The 16750-nt window shown below is 44.7% G+C and overlaps 1 protein-coding gene across 2 annotated transcripts in view; it reads left to right on the forward strand.

The window, feature by feature from the left end:
- The window catches only part of SSB (small RNA binding exonuclease protection factor La), a 19468-nt gene continuing 2718 nt past the window's right edge, over positions 1-16750 (forward strand). Inside the window, exons 1-8 of one of the 2 annotated variants that reach the window (XM_075933594.1) lie at positions 1-157; positions 9204-9278; positions 12555-12658; positions 13862-14036; positions 14276-14383; positions 14494-14594; positions 14792-14863; positions 14951-14993. In XM_075933594.1, the coding sequence (XP_075789709.1) occupies positions 9213-9278; positions 12555-12658; positions 13862-14036; positions 14276-14383; positions 14494-14594; positions 14792-14863; positions 14951-14993 (669 nt within the window). In that variant the 5' untranslated portion in view covers positions 1-157; positions 9204-9212. Of the gene's footprint in view, positions 158-5195; positions 5220-9203; positions 9279-12554; positions 12659-13861; positions 14037-14275; positions 14384-14493; positions 14595-14791; positions 14864-14950; positions 14994-16750 lie in introns of those variants that run through there. The other variant, XM_075933595.1, reaches the window with a different exon arrangement.

Here is a 16750-nt window from a genome sequence, read left to right on the forward strand (position 1 = left end):
GAAGGAGCGAGGCCTGGGAGCCGCGGGGGCTGCTGGGAGAGCCCGGCCTGCGTCGAACCCTCAGCGCAGCTTTTAAAGGCAGAGGGCGGGGCCTGCGGGGCGGCGGCGCTGGAGGCTCGAGCGCGTGCGGTGCTGTTTTCGCCGGGTCCCGCGGCAGGTTTGTGGCCAGGCCACGCGGCGGGAACCTGGAGCTGCCTGCCCGGGTCGGGCTCGCGGCGCGCTGCGGAGCCGCTGCCAGTCCCACGTGCGGAGCCCCGAGGGGGGTGGCTGGGGCTGCTCGTTCTCCGGGAGCGCTGCGGGCGCCTCCCCGCCGCTCTGTCCGGGCTTTCGGTCGGCGGCCCCCTGCGCCGAGCGCGCGGTGCTAACGGGGCTTGGGCCGTGGGCGGCGGCGGGCCTGGGCTGCGCGGCGGCCGCAGCGGCCCGTGTGGGGCGGCTAGTCCCGTATGTGTAAGCGGCACGCGGGAGCATCGCGTCAGCTCCGCCGGGCGCTGGAACGGCGCGGGTGGCAAAGGAGCGTGGTTTAGCCCAGCTCCTTGGGCAGCGTTGGGGAGAAGGGCACTTGCCTGGGGTTAGTAGATGGGTCACCCGAGCGCTTTAACTATGTTGTTTGTCGTTGGTCAGGATAGATGTAGAGCACCTACTGCCTGTTACTGCGAATTAGTGATGTTAAAATACATGTGTTTGTGTAAATGTGTAACTGGTGAACCTTTTAGTGGTTACATGCTTATATGCAGCGGGCAGGTGGGAGCTGGCTTTTAAGGTCCCTCCGCACCCCCCCACTGTTGCTTCTGTATCAGAGGCAGCAGTGTAGGGGCAGGGTACTCTGTAGTGATCAGTAGGTGTGGAGAGCTGGCTACTGGCTCCACCCACCCATCTCTGTTATAATAACTGTGTTGGTTAACCCATAAGCCCAGACTTACTGGTTATCCATGTACATGCTAACATACTCCGTGGTCCCCAACCAGTAGATTGTGATCTACCGGTAGATGTTAGGGGCTCTAAGAGTAGCTCTTGAGCCCTCTCTGAGCTTCGTGCCTGCACAGTACATTTACATTAGATTTCCTCATTTGAGGAGCAGCTACTCACCGAGCAACAACACAGGTGAGTAGCTGCGAGGAATGGTGGGAGCTGTGAGGTCAGGAGGGCTGAAACACCCCAGCCAGCTGACTGTGGCTTTCAGCTGAAAGAGGCTGCCCTATGCTCCAGCTGATCCGTGGTTTCTCCTCTGTGCCTGCATGGAGCATGGTGCACCCTGGCTGAGCACTTCCAAATGTCGAAAAACCTTTTAAAAAAAAGTAGCAGTATAAGGATTGGGGATAGCAAGTGATGGAGAGGAGGAGAATAGAAAGAGTGGGGCTTCAAGGAAGGGGCGGAGCTTTAAGGAAGGGACAGGGCGGTAGATCTTGTCTTGGTCTGTCATTTAAAAAGTGATCTTGGGTGTAAAAAGGTTGGAGACCACAGTTTACTAGGAATGTAAGAGTGTTGTAGTAGTTCAGGACAGTGATGTAGTAAATTCAAGATTCACTGGTGTGGTGTTTTGACAGGTCTCCTGCTCCATCAATGATGATAAATGTTCAGCTGTGTGCCTTAACCGTTTAACCCATAAGCATTAGCTTATTTGGTTTCTGTTACAGTTAAACTTTTCTGCGGGCATGCTGCAGCTCTGCAGTATAAGGTTTGAACTGCAGATCCTGCAGTGCGGGGTGGCAGCCAGCTTCCTGGGTATCCCAGGGGCACCCCTCCACAAAAGTGGTAACCATGTATCTGCTAGGATATTTAATGGTTATACAGTTACTTTTTTAAAACTTTTTTTACATCCCTAGCTTTATTCAAAAAAAGTCAGTGGTTACAATCTGACTCTTTTGATACAGAGGCAGCAACAACATGTGGTGGAGGGGGCTGTATGTAACCATGCATGTTAACCAATAAAACTGTGTACATGGTTACACTTTCACATACCTACCTTGCACCATGCTGTTTATTTCAGTGCCCAAACACTTCTATATCTGAATACCCCTGTCCACGCTAGAAGGGTGTGCTGCTTTTAAGATATACTGATCTTGTTCAAGTTCTAAAGCATTCTGGTTTAGACAAGACTGATTTACATTATCCAAGATGTTAGAGATTCTTGGTTGTCCATTCATCCCTACTTAGAAGTATGCTTAAGTCCCCCAGGCTATATTTTGTGTACTACAGCTAATATGATTGGTTACAGCCAATGCATTTAGAGCCACATTGCCAAAGAAGATGTTGATATAAAAATGATTCAATTAACTATTTCCCTCACTAGAGTAAGCTAACACAATCATTTTGAAACGATATTACTAAGCTAGCAGTGGCTAAACAGGGGCCTAATTTTAGTATGTAAGAGTATATCAGCTGAGGATATAAAGGGTTAAGATGATTATATGGTAAGCATTTGCCTTACCAGATAACTAGTTAACCAGTGCTCAACCCGAGCAGGCCCAGTGTGCTGTGGGCAATATGGCCCAGCCAAGGCCCGTCACACCACAGGCCGAGTGTCTGTTCTAGCCCACCGTGTGGCAGATTGGACTGGAGTGGAGCAACCTCCTTCTCCAAGATCCCAGTTAATGGATTAAACATAGTTTAACCAGTTAACTTTTTAAACAGGATTTTACATTCCTAGAATAAACACATTTTAACATCCCTAGTACAAGGCACTTTTATGCTGTTAAAATGCTAACTCCAATCAGCACTCATGTAGCTTTATGCTGTCATGGCTGACTAGAAGAATTTCTCCTCTGATGTGCTTGAACCATTTACTGATATGACAAGACTGTTCAGTATCAAAATTGTTTTAGTACAAAAACATTGGCAGCTTGACCAGATAAAAGGCCTCATCCTTGTTTCTAATCAGAATCTGGCCAAAAGCGTGCACAAAGTCTGCATTTTACATTCTGTATGAGACCTTAGTGTGAGCTTGCTGCCCATGCACCATTTTCAAGTGTATACTGAAAAGGTAATCAAGGAACAACTTATTTTTGATGGTGGTAAAAGTAGCTATCCTAACAAGTTTGTTTATGGACTCAAGATTTAAGAAGTGCAATTGAATGAGAGTATAGGATAAACTAAACAGAAGGACTAATAAAACTTTGGCCTGCTAGGTTAGGCCAGCATAGCTATGCTGGTCATGGCATAGTTTTGCTGACCTGAGCCTCCAATGTACACGCTGCTACATTGATAAACGAATGCTTCAATCAATATAGCAGCTACTGTTCAGGGAGGAGGAGCTGTTCCTACAGGCATAGGGAAAAATCCCTTCCTTTGGTATATATGCATCTGTGTTGAAGGTATATGCTGATATAGTTATTCTTATTTTGCCTCCAGAGATCTCTACTGGAATTGCAAATTTTAAGATCAGCATGTTCTAACATAGTGGGCTGTGTCTAGATTGGCAAGTTTTTCCGCAAAATCATCTACTTTTGCGGAAAAACTTGCCAGCTGTCTACACTGGCTGCTTGAATTTCCGCAAAAGCACTGATGATCTCATGTAAGATTGTCAGTGCTTTTGCGGAAATACTATGCTGCTCCTGTTTGGGCAAAAGTCTTTTTCCGAAAAACTTTTGCAGAAAAGGGCCAGTGTAGACAGCAGCGATTTCTTTTCCACAAAAAAGCCCCGATCGCGAAAATGGCGTCCTGCCAATCTAGACGCGCTTTTCCGAAAATGCTTTTAATGGAAAACTTTTCCATTAAAAGCATTTCCAGAAAATCATGCCAGTGTAGACATAGCCGTGGAGTATTATATCAGTTATTCCAGTAGAAGGAGTAGCATGCAGCCAGTGCATTCTATATTCATGGAAATTGTAGGTGAGGCGCTAGAAACAGTGGAGGGAGAAAACTGGCTGTTACACAGATAATTTTTTTTAAAAACTATGGTAATTACCCAAAAACGTTAACAGTTATTTAAGATTGCACATTCTGAAAAGGCATGAACTAAAAGTGGGCAGAGTGGCTCACTAACCTCTTTTATTTTACTTCAAAATAAAAAAAATATGATATCCCCAACCTAACATTATTTGTCCTCTTTGCATAATGTCCTAGCACATCAAAACCACACATTGGTATGATACCTTTACAGATTTTTACAGACTTTCTAAGTAGGGATGTTAAATTTCAATTATTTGGTTAATCAAATAGTCAATGCCATTTGCATCAACTATTCAGTTAGCTTTATAATGGTTCTTCCGCCTTCCCCAGGGCTGTTGCTACACTTTAAAGGTGAAAATGCTGCGGGGAACATGGAGCTAGCGGGAACTCAAGCAGTTTAAAGTGGCAGCGCTGCTTGGAGTCTGGGGTCTGTGAGAGAGTCCCCAGCTGAGCCCGGGCTCCATGCGGCACTGCCGCTTTGAAACACTGCGTGCAACCTGAGCCAGCTGGGAACTCCCAGCTGGCCCTGGGCTGCACATGGGATTTCAAAACTGGCCCAAGCTTCATGTGGCACTGCTGCTTTGAAGCACCCTCCTCTCCCCCCTCTCCCCGCCCCTCATTGCTGCATCTTCCTGATAGAGGCGGTGGGGGGAGAAGCGACTAGTTGTTCACATCCCTATTTTTAAGGCCAGAAAGGACCATCATGATCATCTAGACCAGTGGTTCCCAATCTTTTTTTATGCCGGGGAACCAGCCAACTCATTCACAAACTTTTGGTGGACCAGTAACATTTTATTTGCATATTCATTATGCAAATTTTACCTGACCGGCTTGACCCAACCCAGCCCCTTGCTCCCTCTTGCCTAACACCCTTTGACCCCCAACCCTATGCCCCATGCCCTTTAACCTCTGACCCCTGTAGCCCATGCCAACACCCTCTTGCCCTGTGACCTCACCATGCCCTCACCCAGCATCCCTTTGCCCCACACCTTTGCTCTCTCCTCTGCATCCCCTCCCTCCCTAAGTGTGTCTTGCATCTCCATGGGTAGAAAGGGAGAGAATGGAGTCCTGGCTGGTTGCCATTACTGAGGAAGGAGGGAGGTCTCTCCTGCTGCCACCACTTCAGCGCTAGTGGTGGGAGTGTTCCTTGGCAGTGTGTGTGCGCGTGCGCCCTCCTCCTTTGTGCCCCTTCTGTCCCTATGTGCAGAGGAGGGAAGATGGCGCCTTCAGCTCTGCCGCCTCCTGCCGAGCCTCAGCCACCATGGCTGCCAGACCTGAGCTGCTGTGAACAGTCGGATTGAACCCTGGCAGCCATTGCAGCCCTGCAGACAGTGAGTCACAGACGAGTAGCGGTCTGCGACCAGGCAGTTGGGAACTGCTGATTTAGACCAGTGGTCCCAATGTGGTGCCCGCGGGCACCATGGCACCCGCTGGGGCATTTGTGCACCTGCTGAGTGATCGGGGCTGGCCCGGGCGCACGGCGCATGGGGGGCCACGCCCTCAGGCGCACAGGAGCCCCAGAAGGTTGGAGACCACTGATCTAGACTGACTTGTGCATTGCAGGCCACATAAGCTTTATTGGTTAATCTAGTCAACAACTTACATTTCTGTCCCTTTGCGGTCTCTGTATTAGAGGCAGCAAGAGAGGGGGGTTGTGGGAGGTGGGGCTAGAGAAGCCTGTGAAGTGTAGCAACAGCCCTGGGGAAGGCGGAAGCACCTGTAGTAACCTAAATGAATAGTCGATGCAAATTGCATTGACTATTCGATTAGCCAAATAATTGAAATTTTACATCCCTACTTAGAAAGTCTGTAATACTAATGTGTGGCTTTGATGTACTAGGACATTATGCAAAGAGGACAGATAAGGTTATGGTGGGGATATCACACACTTTAAATCTCAAAATTAAAAAACACACACACACACACACACACACACACACACACCCCCACCCACCCACCCAGGCTGGAGCAGGCTTACTTGGGGAACCATGGGAGGGTGCAGTGTGTTTGCGCCCTTTGCACCATCCCCACTCTGTATATGGGCCTGCGCCCTCCCTCTTGCTGCCTCTAACTACATGTTGACATTCCTAATCTCTATTGCCTCTGCATATACATAGGATATATCTGCCTCTGCATCATTGGATTGCATTAGTCTTTTACACAACATGTTTGGTGGCTTATAGTCCTATAATAATCAGTACATACAGATTTTCTTCTCTTCTGTTGCTTTCAGCCATTGCATTCCCAGCTTATTTTTATTAGAAACAAAGTCCATGACTTTGCACTATTAAATTTCATCCCTTTTCTATAACTCCAGTTTCAAGGTCATCCAGATCTTCTAGGATATTCTGGTTCTCTGTATTGGCAACAAATTCAACTTTCTATATCATCTGTATATTTTATTACCATTCTCCCACTTTTTGTGCCAATGTCACTAATGAAAATGTTGAATAAAATTGATCTAGACTGATTCTTGAGGGCTAGCAACCTCCTTCCAGCCTGACAATTCATCCTTCAGCATGATTCATTTCATTCTCCTATTTAATTGGCTCTTTATTCATCTTTAGATTCCCATATTAATGCCGGACCTTCTCCATTTTAATTTATTTCCATGTGGACATGCATCATATGTTTTTTACTGATACTTAGGTAGGCTGGATCTACTGCATTTTATTTGTACAGAAAATCAGTTATCTTCTCAATGATCAGGTTGGTCTGGCATTTCTCTCTTTCGTAAAACTGTACAGGTTGGACCTAACTGGTCTGGCACTCTTGGGACTTGACCTGTCCCGGAGGAGGGATTTTGCCGGACCAGGAGAGGCCGTTTCTGGACCCCTGCTGCTGTCCCCTGTGGCCTGGCCCACTGGCCTCCCAGACAGCGCACCACTGCCAGGGATCTGAGACCCACCAGGCAACTCGTTGTGGGCAGCCTGCTGGCCCCTGCAGGAGTCCCTGCTTCTGGTCCTCCACCAGGACTCTGTTCCTGCAACATCCATGCTCAACCATGGATGTTGCCAGACCGGAGAACCAGTTTAGAGAGTTTCAACCTGTATTGTATTTTATCCCAATTACTTCAGTCCTTGTTAACTACACTTTCAAAAATTGTTCTAAGATCTTGCATATAATTGAGGTCAAACTAATAGGCTCATAGTTTCCCCTATCATGTCCCCTCCTACTCCCTTCTAACTACAGGTTTGATTTTCCAAGTATACAGATTAATTAAAAACCCATGCTGTTGGTCTTACAATTTCGTGTGCCTGTTTGGATATTCTTGGATGGAGATTATCTGGTTCCCTGAATTGGTCCCATTAAATGGTTTGAGTTTGGTTTCTACCTTGGATGGAGTAATTTTTGCTTCTATATCATTGTTCCCATTAGGAGTAGACAACTAACCAATAAGACTAGGCTTATTGGTTAGTCTAGTTGACAATTTACATTTCCCCCCCTTTGCAGCCTCTGTATCAGAGGCAGCAAGGGTGGGGGGAAGCCTCTGCCCATGGCAGTCTCCAGCAGCAGCCCCTTTCCGTGTGGGTCGGAGTTCCCCGCGGACAGAGACTGGAGCAGCCTCTTCTCATTCCACCCCCCTCTCCCCTCCCAGAAGCCTCTCCTACACGCAAAGGCTGCTACCACCCCATGCTGCTGCCTCTGTACCAAAGGCAGCAGCATGGGGCGGCAGGCAGCAGTCTGAGAGGGGAACTGGTTTTTAAACTGTCTCCCCTTGCAGATTGGCTCCCACCAGAGATAGCAGTGTGGGGTGACATGGGACTTCCCAGGAGTGGAGCCAGAGTGCACTAAGAATTCATGCAGTTCACCAGCTAGTCTATTACCTGCTATATAACATCCCTAGTTCCCATTCAGCCTCCTGGCACTGCCCTGATCTTCTCATTACCCTTGTTAAAAACTGAAGCAAAGTATTTGTTTAGATGAAGTCTATAGCTGCATTCTCATTGCAGTACTAACTTCTGCACCAGCAGCATTTGAGCTTTCAATCCATAACTCAGCAGGTCAGCCAGCTGAAGTTTAAGACATCTCTTAACTTGAGCTAGTAGTTTGTGTCTATTCAAGTTGGCTCAGACGCAACTTTTAAATTCTACCTTGAGCAAACAGTGCAATGGCCATGAAAAACATCTTATTTGTGTTTCTCTGCTGTTTAGGTTCAGCAAAGAATAGCCGAACATTATTTCTCAGTCTTCAAAACAACCCTACATAAATAAATTAGTATGTTTGGACATATTTGTTTTTCCTATAATTAACAACTGCAAGGCCACCAAAAATTTTGTGGAGAGCCCCAGTCTAACTCTTCCCTGTTGTTTAAGTGGCTTGTGTAATATACTGAGCAAAACTGGATTTTATTAAAACTTGTGTCCGCATGATGGTGCCAGATTTCCCATGAGATGAAGTTTGCTAAACATTAAATGGCTAAATGTCTAAATCACTGTTATATGCAATGCAGTTGTAGCTTGATCAGTCCCAGGATGTTACACACACAAAGTGGGTGAAGTACTATATTGGTCTAACTTCAGTTGGAGAGAGGCACAAGCTTTTGAGCCATATGCAGCTCTTCAGATGTGAAGTTAATTACCACACTCACCTTGGCTGTGTCTACACTGGCATGAATTTCCAGAACTGCTTAAAACGGAATACTATTCCGTTTTCAGTTTTTCCGGAAAAGGTGCGTCTACATTGGCAGGCTGATTTTCCGGAAAAGCCCTTTTCCCGGAAAAGCGTCTGTGGCCAATGTAGACGCGCTTTTCCGGAAAAGAGCCCCGATCGCCATTTTCGTGATCGGGGCTTTTTTCCGGAAAAGACTACTGGGCTGTCTACACTGGCCCTTTTCCAGAACAGTGTTCCGGAATAAGGACTTATGCCCGAGCGGGAGCAGAATAGTTTTTCCGGAATAGCGGCTGATTTTGTACAGTAGAGCATCGTTGCTTTTCTGGAAATTCAAGGGCCAGTGTAGACAGCTCGCAGCTTATTCCGGAAAAGCGGCTGACCAGTGTAGACACAGCCCTTGTGTGTCTAACATCACTGTTGGAAAGATGTGAAATTGCTTTGTTTTTTAAATTTTATAATTGAAAATGCATGTTGATTTGATACTTTGTCTTATTTATCTTGTATGCTGACTAACTCAGCTCAGGTTTTGAGTTCACATTCTAAGTTTAATAGATGTCTTAAATGTATAAATAATTTACCTTTATTTTATATGATCTTGCTGTTGCCCAGAATAAACCTTTCACTTAATGAGTTTCTTGATTTGTAAAATTTGTGATGAAACAATACTAAGTAATACTACACTCTATGGTTTGTCAATACAGATTGCTAAAATGGCTGAAAATGGAGAGGGTGAAAATATGTCTATTCTGGAAAACAAAATCTGTCAGCAAATTGAGGTACGTTTATTTTAATACTAGATGTTAAATCAGTTTCTCGTTAACTAGACAGATTAACAGTTTAGCTATTCTAAACAAAAATGCTAAACCTAATACTTAAGCGTCAGTCTTCAAAACTGGTTCTAAAAACGTTTGTCATGGTTCCATGATAGTGTTTATTTTGTGAATTTATGAACTTAAAAGTACTAGTCACCTTACAAGCTGGCAAAAAGTTGTAGACTGTTAAACAAATCAAAATATTAACTTAATGTAACTGTCGGAGTCATTCCCTGTCTATGCACATAGAAAGAGAGACATTAATGTGTTATCTGAGCAAGGTTATAAAAATGGTAGTTTCTTGGTTATTACACTTAAGTTAAATGTCTTGATTTTTGTTTGCCATGCTATCTCTACAAGTCACACTCAATCTTTCCAGATTACTGCACCCTTTTCAGAACCCTGCTTTGTCTTGCACACATCTGTTTCACCTCACTTAAACTACAGGTTGAACCTCTCTAGTCTGGCACTTTCGAGACCTGATTGGTTCTGAACCAGAGAATTTTCCAGACCATGGGAGCTCAATATTGTCTAACAGCATTACCAATACTTCCACTGCTTACTGGACTATTATAGGACATTTAGGGTAAATTAGAGCTAAATAACAGCACAGAACACTGAAAGCTAGGACTGGAGGCTGTCAACAAACTTTATAGGATTGCAGGAAACTTGGCCACACTCACGAAAAGTGGACATCTGACTAACTAAAATCATTCTGGATGATGGATGTTTCCGGACTAGAGAATTCTGTACAGGCAGTCCCCGGATTACATGGATCCGACTTATATCGGATCCCTACTTACAAATGGGGTGAGGCAACCCCGCACTAGCTGCTTCCCCCCAGCAGACCAGGGAGACACGAAGCTAGCGGCCCCCCCCCCCCCCCCCCCCAGCAGACCAGGGAGACGCGGAGCGGCTTTTCTCAGCAGACACCTCAACTTGAGAATAAAGGACTGAGGAAAGTGAGGTGTGGGAGAATAAAACTGAGCTCTGGAGAAATGTTTGGCTAGAGTTTCCCCTACAATATGTACCAGGTCCGACTTACATACAAATTCAACTTAAGAACAAACCTACAGTCCCTATCTTGTACGTAACCCGGGGACTGCCTGTACTAACTTACATTTCTATTTTTATGTCTGGTTTTGTCTCTCAGCATACTCCTACTGAAAAATAACTTACTGTCTTATTTTTACCATACAGTTATAAAATCACTTGGAATGTACAGTAATTCCTCGCTTAACATGTGCCCACTTAACAAGTTTTCGCGATAGCATTATTTTTTTGGGGGGGGGGGGAGGGGGACATTTTTCAAACAACACGACCCATCCCTGCAATAACACACTTTCCCTTAGGGCCGGCTGGTGGCCAGCAGCTGCGCAAGGCTTTCCCTGCAAAGCGGCAGAGGTTCTCCGCTTGTCTTGCTTTTCCCCGGTAACCCCTTCTGGCCAGATGCCTTGCATCTGGCCAGAGGGAGTTACCGGGAAACTGCGCGGTGAGCGGCGAAGCTCCGCCGCTTTGTAAGGAGGCAGATGAAGCCCCGCGCAGCTGCCGGTGACAGGTGAGCTGGGGAAACCCAGCTGCAAGCAGGGGGTAGAGGAGAGGGAGTGAGGCACCCGGCCAGAGGGGGTCGCCGGGGAACTGCGCGGTGAGCGGAGAACCTCTGCCACTTTGCAGGGAAAGCCTCGTGCAGGTGACTGGCCAGCTGGGGAAACCCAGCTGCCGGCTGCAAGCCCCCTTCCCTTCCGTTCCCTTCCCTTCTCCAGAACCAAACACCTCCCCTCCTTGCTATAACCCAGTCCCCTTTCTCCCCCAACCTTATGTCCCAGCCCAGCTGCTAACAAATGCAGGCTGGAGCTGAGAGTGCACGTGAGCTTGAAACGCAACCCCCACCTTTTCCATTATTTTCAATGGGAAAATTGATCCTGCATAACATGTTTTCACTTAGCACGATCATTTTCTGAAACGTATCTACCGTGTTAAATGAGGAATTACTGTAAACATTGTACTTAGATTCCAGCATATAGTTTATAGAGCAGTATAAACAAGTTATTGTTTGAAATTTTAATTTGTACTGATTTCACTAGTGCTTTTTTATGTAGCCCTTTTAAGACTAGTCAGATAGCTAGATGAGTTGATGTACTTCCTGGAAGACCTCTGCATATCACCAGGGTTACATATATCCGTGGTTGAGAATCACTGTCCATACTACCCTGCAGTCCTGTTTCATTATTAGAAAAAGTCCATTTGAATTAGACTGAAGAATCATAATTGGACATAAGGCATCAACTATTTTTTATATCCCAATCACAAGTTTTAAAGGTCTAGAGTAGTAGATATGATAGAAATGTCCTTGTGGTGCTTTTTTAATCAACCCATGTATTAGTAGTAATAGGTGTGCTGTGAAATTCAGAAAAAATGCTGAGGTGAGGGGAAGGAACTGTTATAAAGAAAATGAGAAATTTGTTATGTGAATTTAATCTCCTATTACTACAATTAACACAGGCATAATTTGATTGTATAATATATGCACAATGTAACTAATGCTGCTATAGTGAGATAAATGAAATATCTCCATGTTGACTGTTGCAGCATAATTTGTTTGATATTTGGATTGACTCATAGCAAGAAACTGTCCTTACAAACTCCTCTGCTGATTAATTCAAAGTAGGCCAGGAAAATTCTTAAAGGAGCAGACCATTCTGTGGATTGCTGAAGGGGCCAAATGGGAATGGTAGTAAAACTAGCAAAACAGAACCTCCAAAAAGCTAGTTAGAAGCTTCTGAATGGGTTTTGAGTGGCCCATATAGATCTTAACAGACAGCACAACTGCTACATTTCATCTGTTTGAATTTTTTAACTAAAATGTAAAGCTAATATATTAGGATATCCGTTTTGACTAGTAATGACATTAATTTGTCTAAATGCTATCAGATCAAAAGTCTCCCTGGGTGTGCTCAGCCAAGACAGATTATCACTGCAAGCTTGCCTACTGTCCTACTAGATAAAATTACTCTTTAGATGGGTCAACTATCTGCAATTAGATTTGGAGGAAGTGGAGAACTTTTCTAAGTTAAAGGGATCTTTAAACTTAGTTATTCAGAACACCTATGATTTTGGTGTAAAAGACCATGACAAACTTCCATTATTTCATTACTGCATCAAGTTGCTATCAAATTCTCTAATAGAAATAAAGCTCATTATGCTTCAACAGTTTAGGACAAATCTGTCTTTATTTTGCAGTACTATTTTGGTGATCACAACCTACCAAGAGACAAATTCCTAAAGGAGCAGGTCAAATTGGATGATGGCTGGGTGCCTTTAGAAATAATGATCAAATTCAACAGGTAAAACAAAGTGCAAATAACTTTTGGATGGCCAGGTGCCTTATTAATAGCCATATTGTCTGAATTAAGGGCAGGGTTGCCTACTTTCTCTCACTCTACATAAGAAATCTCTCACTGTACATAAAACCCCCCCAACTTTCAAAATATACTGAAATGCGCACACATCCCTGTTTCTAAACAAGGCTGAAAACAAGCAAATCCCAACAAAAACAACAACTCCAATGTATGACTGAATCCCCTGCAGTGAATTTTGTGGGTGCACTGCCCCTGACATCTATCCCATTTCCTTGTTTCTCCCCTTGTAACACCTCTTGCCCTTCACCCAACATGCTTCCCCATGCTCCGTGGCTTCTTGTGCCTTCACATGTCTCCAGTACTTCCCCTTGCTCTTCACCCTCGTTAGGCTTCTCTTCTCCCCCCCCCTTCCCCTTATCCCTGCCTCCTGGCCCTTGGTACTTCCCTTCACAGTTACGTGCATGCTGCTAGTGTGCATAATCACAGGCTAACTGGACTGCAATCAGATAACTGGAGTCAAACTTCCATCCTTATTGGCTGGACTCCAGGAGCCAATAAAAAAACCCAAGAAGCTATAAGCCAATGTAAAAGTCCTGAATGTCCCAGTTTTCTAAGCACCACCTCCCCTCCCCACCGACAACCTGGCCAGCACACAAACAGGAGCTAGTTCAGCCTGAAACAAGTTGAATTGGCATAATTTATCAGGGGGTCATATCCTTAGTTTGTATGTACAACTCAAGTAACTAAATAATGCTGGAGATGAAGTATGTGGACTAGGAACGTAAGCATCACCCTTAACAAGTGGGCTACATCTAGACTACATCCCTTTTTCGGAAAAGGGATGTAAATTAGACTTATTGCAATTGCTAATGAAGTGGGGATTTAAATCCCCGCTTCATTAGCAATTGTGATAAGTCTAATTTACATCCTTTTCCAAAAAAGGGATGTAGTCTAGACGTAGCCGTGATGTTTACTGGTTCTGGTTAACTGGTGGTGGCTGGAGCAGCTCCCTGTCTGCTTAAGTCCCACAGAGCAGCCCCTGCCTGGTATGACCCACCATAGGCAGGGCCGGGCAGTCCCCCACACTCCTGTTAATTGGTTAACCAGTTAAGTATAATGCCTAACTGCTTAAGCAGGATTCTGTATTCCTAATGTGGACCTGTTTGATGTGCTGTGTTTTCTCCATAGGTTAAGCAATCTATCAAAAGACTTCAATGTTATAATAGAAGCACTGAGAAAATCTAAATCTGGGCTTATGGAAATAAGTGAAGACAAAACGAAAATCAGAAGATCTCCAAGCAAACCCCTTCCTGAAGTGAATGACCAGTATAAAAGTGCAATTAAAACCAGATCTGTATATATTGTAAGTTTTCATACTTTAGTCTACTGTATTACTTTCAGGTTATTACTTAAAAAGCTTTAACCTAAATGAAATTGTGATTCTGTTGCTGAGCTTGTTAATTTAAAACAAGGCATGGCATAAGTTTAAAGTAACTATTATGACTGAAAAGTACAAATCAGGTATATAACTATACATTCGTCAATGGGAATTTCCTAGGTGCTTTTTCATGTAGTAATTTGAAGTTTAATATTACTTTGCAGAAAGGCTTTCCAATGGATGCAACACTTGATGATATCAAAGAATGGCTAGAAGGTAAAGGCTCAGTAGAAAACATTCAAATGAGGAGAACACTGAATAAAACATTTAAGGTAATCTTGTATTACAATAACTGATGTTTTGTTAGTTGTAAAAAACTGAGGCTCCTACAGAACATTCCATTAATCTCTTTAACTCTTAATATTCCTCAATTATTCAATAGGGTTCAATTTTTGCAGTATTTGATAGTGCTGAATCTGCTAAGACGTTCAGAGAGATACCAAATCAAAAGTACAAAGACACAGAGCTGATTGTACTTCTCAAGTAAGTCACCTTCACTTCAGTATGGCAATACAGGCATCAATTCAAACTGATCTTCAGTACTGCTTGATATGCGCAGTTCCATTTATAAAGATACTTCAGGGCTAAAGAGACAGTAGTAGCCAAAGAAACTTCTAGATTATTTAAAAAAAAAGACGTTTTTATTGGTTGCATTAACTTAATGGATACCTCTATTGAAGGGAGGAATACTTCACAAAGAAGAATGAAGAGAGGAAACAAAACAAAGCAGAGGCTAAAGCCAAGGCAAAACAGTAAGCTTAGGCTATTGTTTAATAAGGAAGCATCTTATCCTACCTAGTTCATTACATTCTAACCAACTGTGATCTGAACTCTTACAGGGAGAAAGAAGAAAAACAGAAGCAAGCAGAAGATGCTGAAATGGTATGTACCTTTTGAATGGTCTGGAAGTGTAGATAGACAAGGTTACAATAAATCTACTTTGATAATGGTCAAACCTGTTTTTGATACTGTTTTCATATCACTGGTAAATACTAAACCTACTTCTGCTACTACTGTGGTGGTGTGTGTGTGGTGGTTGTGTATGTGGGTGGTTTGTGATTTTTTTTTTTTTGTAACTCTGAACCCTAACATTATAGGGCAATAGTTTTCAAACTTTTTTCCTCGTGACCCAGTTGAAGAAAATGGTTAATGCCCATGACCCAAAATAATTATATTTTGACTAGAGTGAGAGCTCTGGGATGGGGTTGGTGGGGGGGGGGGGGGGGGAGGGGGGGAGGAGAGGGCTCTATCTAGGGGTATGTCTAGACTACATGGCTGTGTCGCCAGAGGCATAACGAGGAGGTCGACAAATGGCTTTGTCGACTGTGGAGCGTCTATTCTACGGCGCTGTGCCGCCAAACAGCTGATTGGCACAGCGTGGCAGCCATTTAAATTTAAATGAAGCAGCGATTATTTAAATTGCCACTTCATTTGGGTATGTCTAGTAAACTAATCTACATGGCTCTGGCGACAGAGCCATGTTGTCTAGACATACCCTGGGTATGCAGGCTCTGGGGTGAGGTAAGATGAAGGTTTTGGAGTATAATAGGAGGTTCCAGGCTCGGGGATTAGGGCAGAGTGGCTTAGGGTGTGAGAGAGCTCTGGACTGGGGTGGGGGATGGGTTTCAGGGTGAGTGTGGGCCCCGTCTGAAGGTACAGGCTCTGGGGTGGGACAGAGATGAGGTGTTTGGAGTGAAGGAAGGGCTCTAGGTTTGGACAGGCTCAGGGTTGGGGTAGCAGGTTGGTACTCAGTTTGGGCATGGGATTTCCTCTGCCATCTCCCAGTTAGCAGTGTAGCAGGGGTGCTAAGGCAAGCTTTCTGCCTGTCCTGGCACTGTGGACTGCACTGTACCCTGGAAGTGGCCAGCAGCAGGTCTGGTTCATAGGCAGAGGTGCACAAGTGGCTCTGCACACTGCTTTCGCCCACCAGTACCGATCCCCAGAGCTGGTGCCCAAGTTGGAGGCAGTGCAGGGAGTCCCATCCAGCCCTGTCTAGGAGCTGGACCAGCTGCTGGCTGCTTCTGGGGCACAACAGGGTCTGCAGTGCCAGGACGGGGAGGAAGCCTGCTGGAGCACCCCTGCAGGGCATCAGGTCACCCTCGAGCAAGGTGACCCAGTGCCTGACAGTCTGTGACACCATAGTTTTAAAATCACTTGTATAGAGAATGCCATCCATTACCCAAAATGTGAGCACTCGGCTCAGAGCATAACTTTGCCTCCACAATGATTCTGACCTCCAACACAAACACATATTTTGCTTAAACTGAAGTTTCAAGACCTAATTTTGTCAATTTATTACAAGATGTTAATTTGATTTTTTTTCCTGTGTAGAACAGATATCACTGTAAGTGATTAATTGAGGAGCATTGAATAGCTGGGAAATATGCCAGGGTAATATCCCATATATGAACAGACAAGATGTTTGGGGGGAGGGAGGTATGGCAGGGACGAGCACTTCTAGTGGTACGGACCATAAAAGCATAGACTTATACATTGGGGTCATAGCCCCTCCCCTTCCCCAGGCTAGTGGCACATGTATGCCAAAAGCTGAGATTATCCTCTTAGGAAAAGGGGGTCTGGAAAAGAATGAAAATAGAATACTGCCTCTGAAAAACTTTTGTGCTTGGACATGCTTTGGC

Source organism: Pelodiscus sinensis, chromosome 7 (assembly GCF_049634645.1).
Source record: "Pelodiscus sinensis isolate JC-2024 chromosome 7, ASM4963464v1, whole genome shotgun sequence".
Classification (NCBI taxonomy): Eukaryota; Metazoa; Chordata; order Testudines; family Trionychidae; genus Pelodiscus; species Pelodiscus sinensis.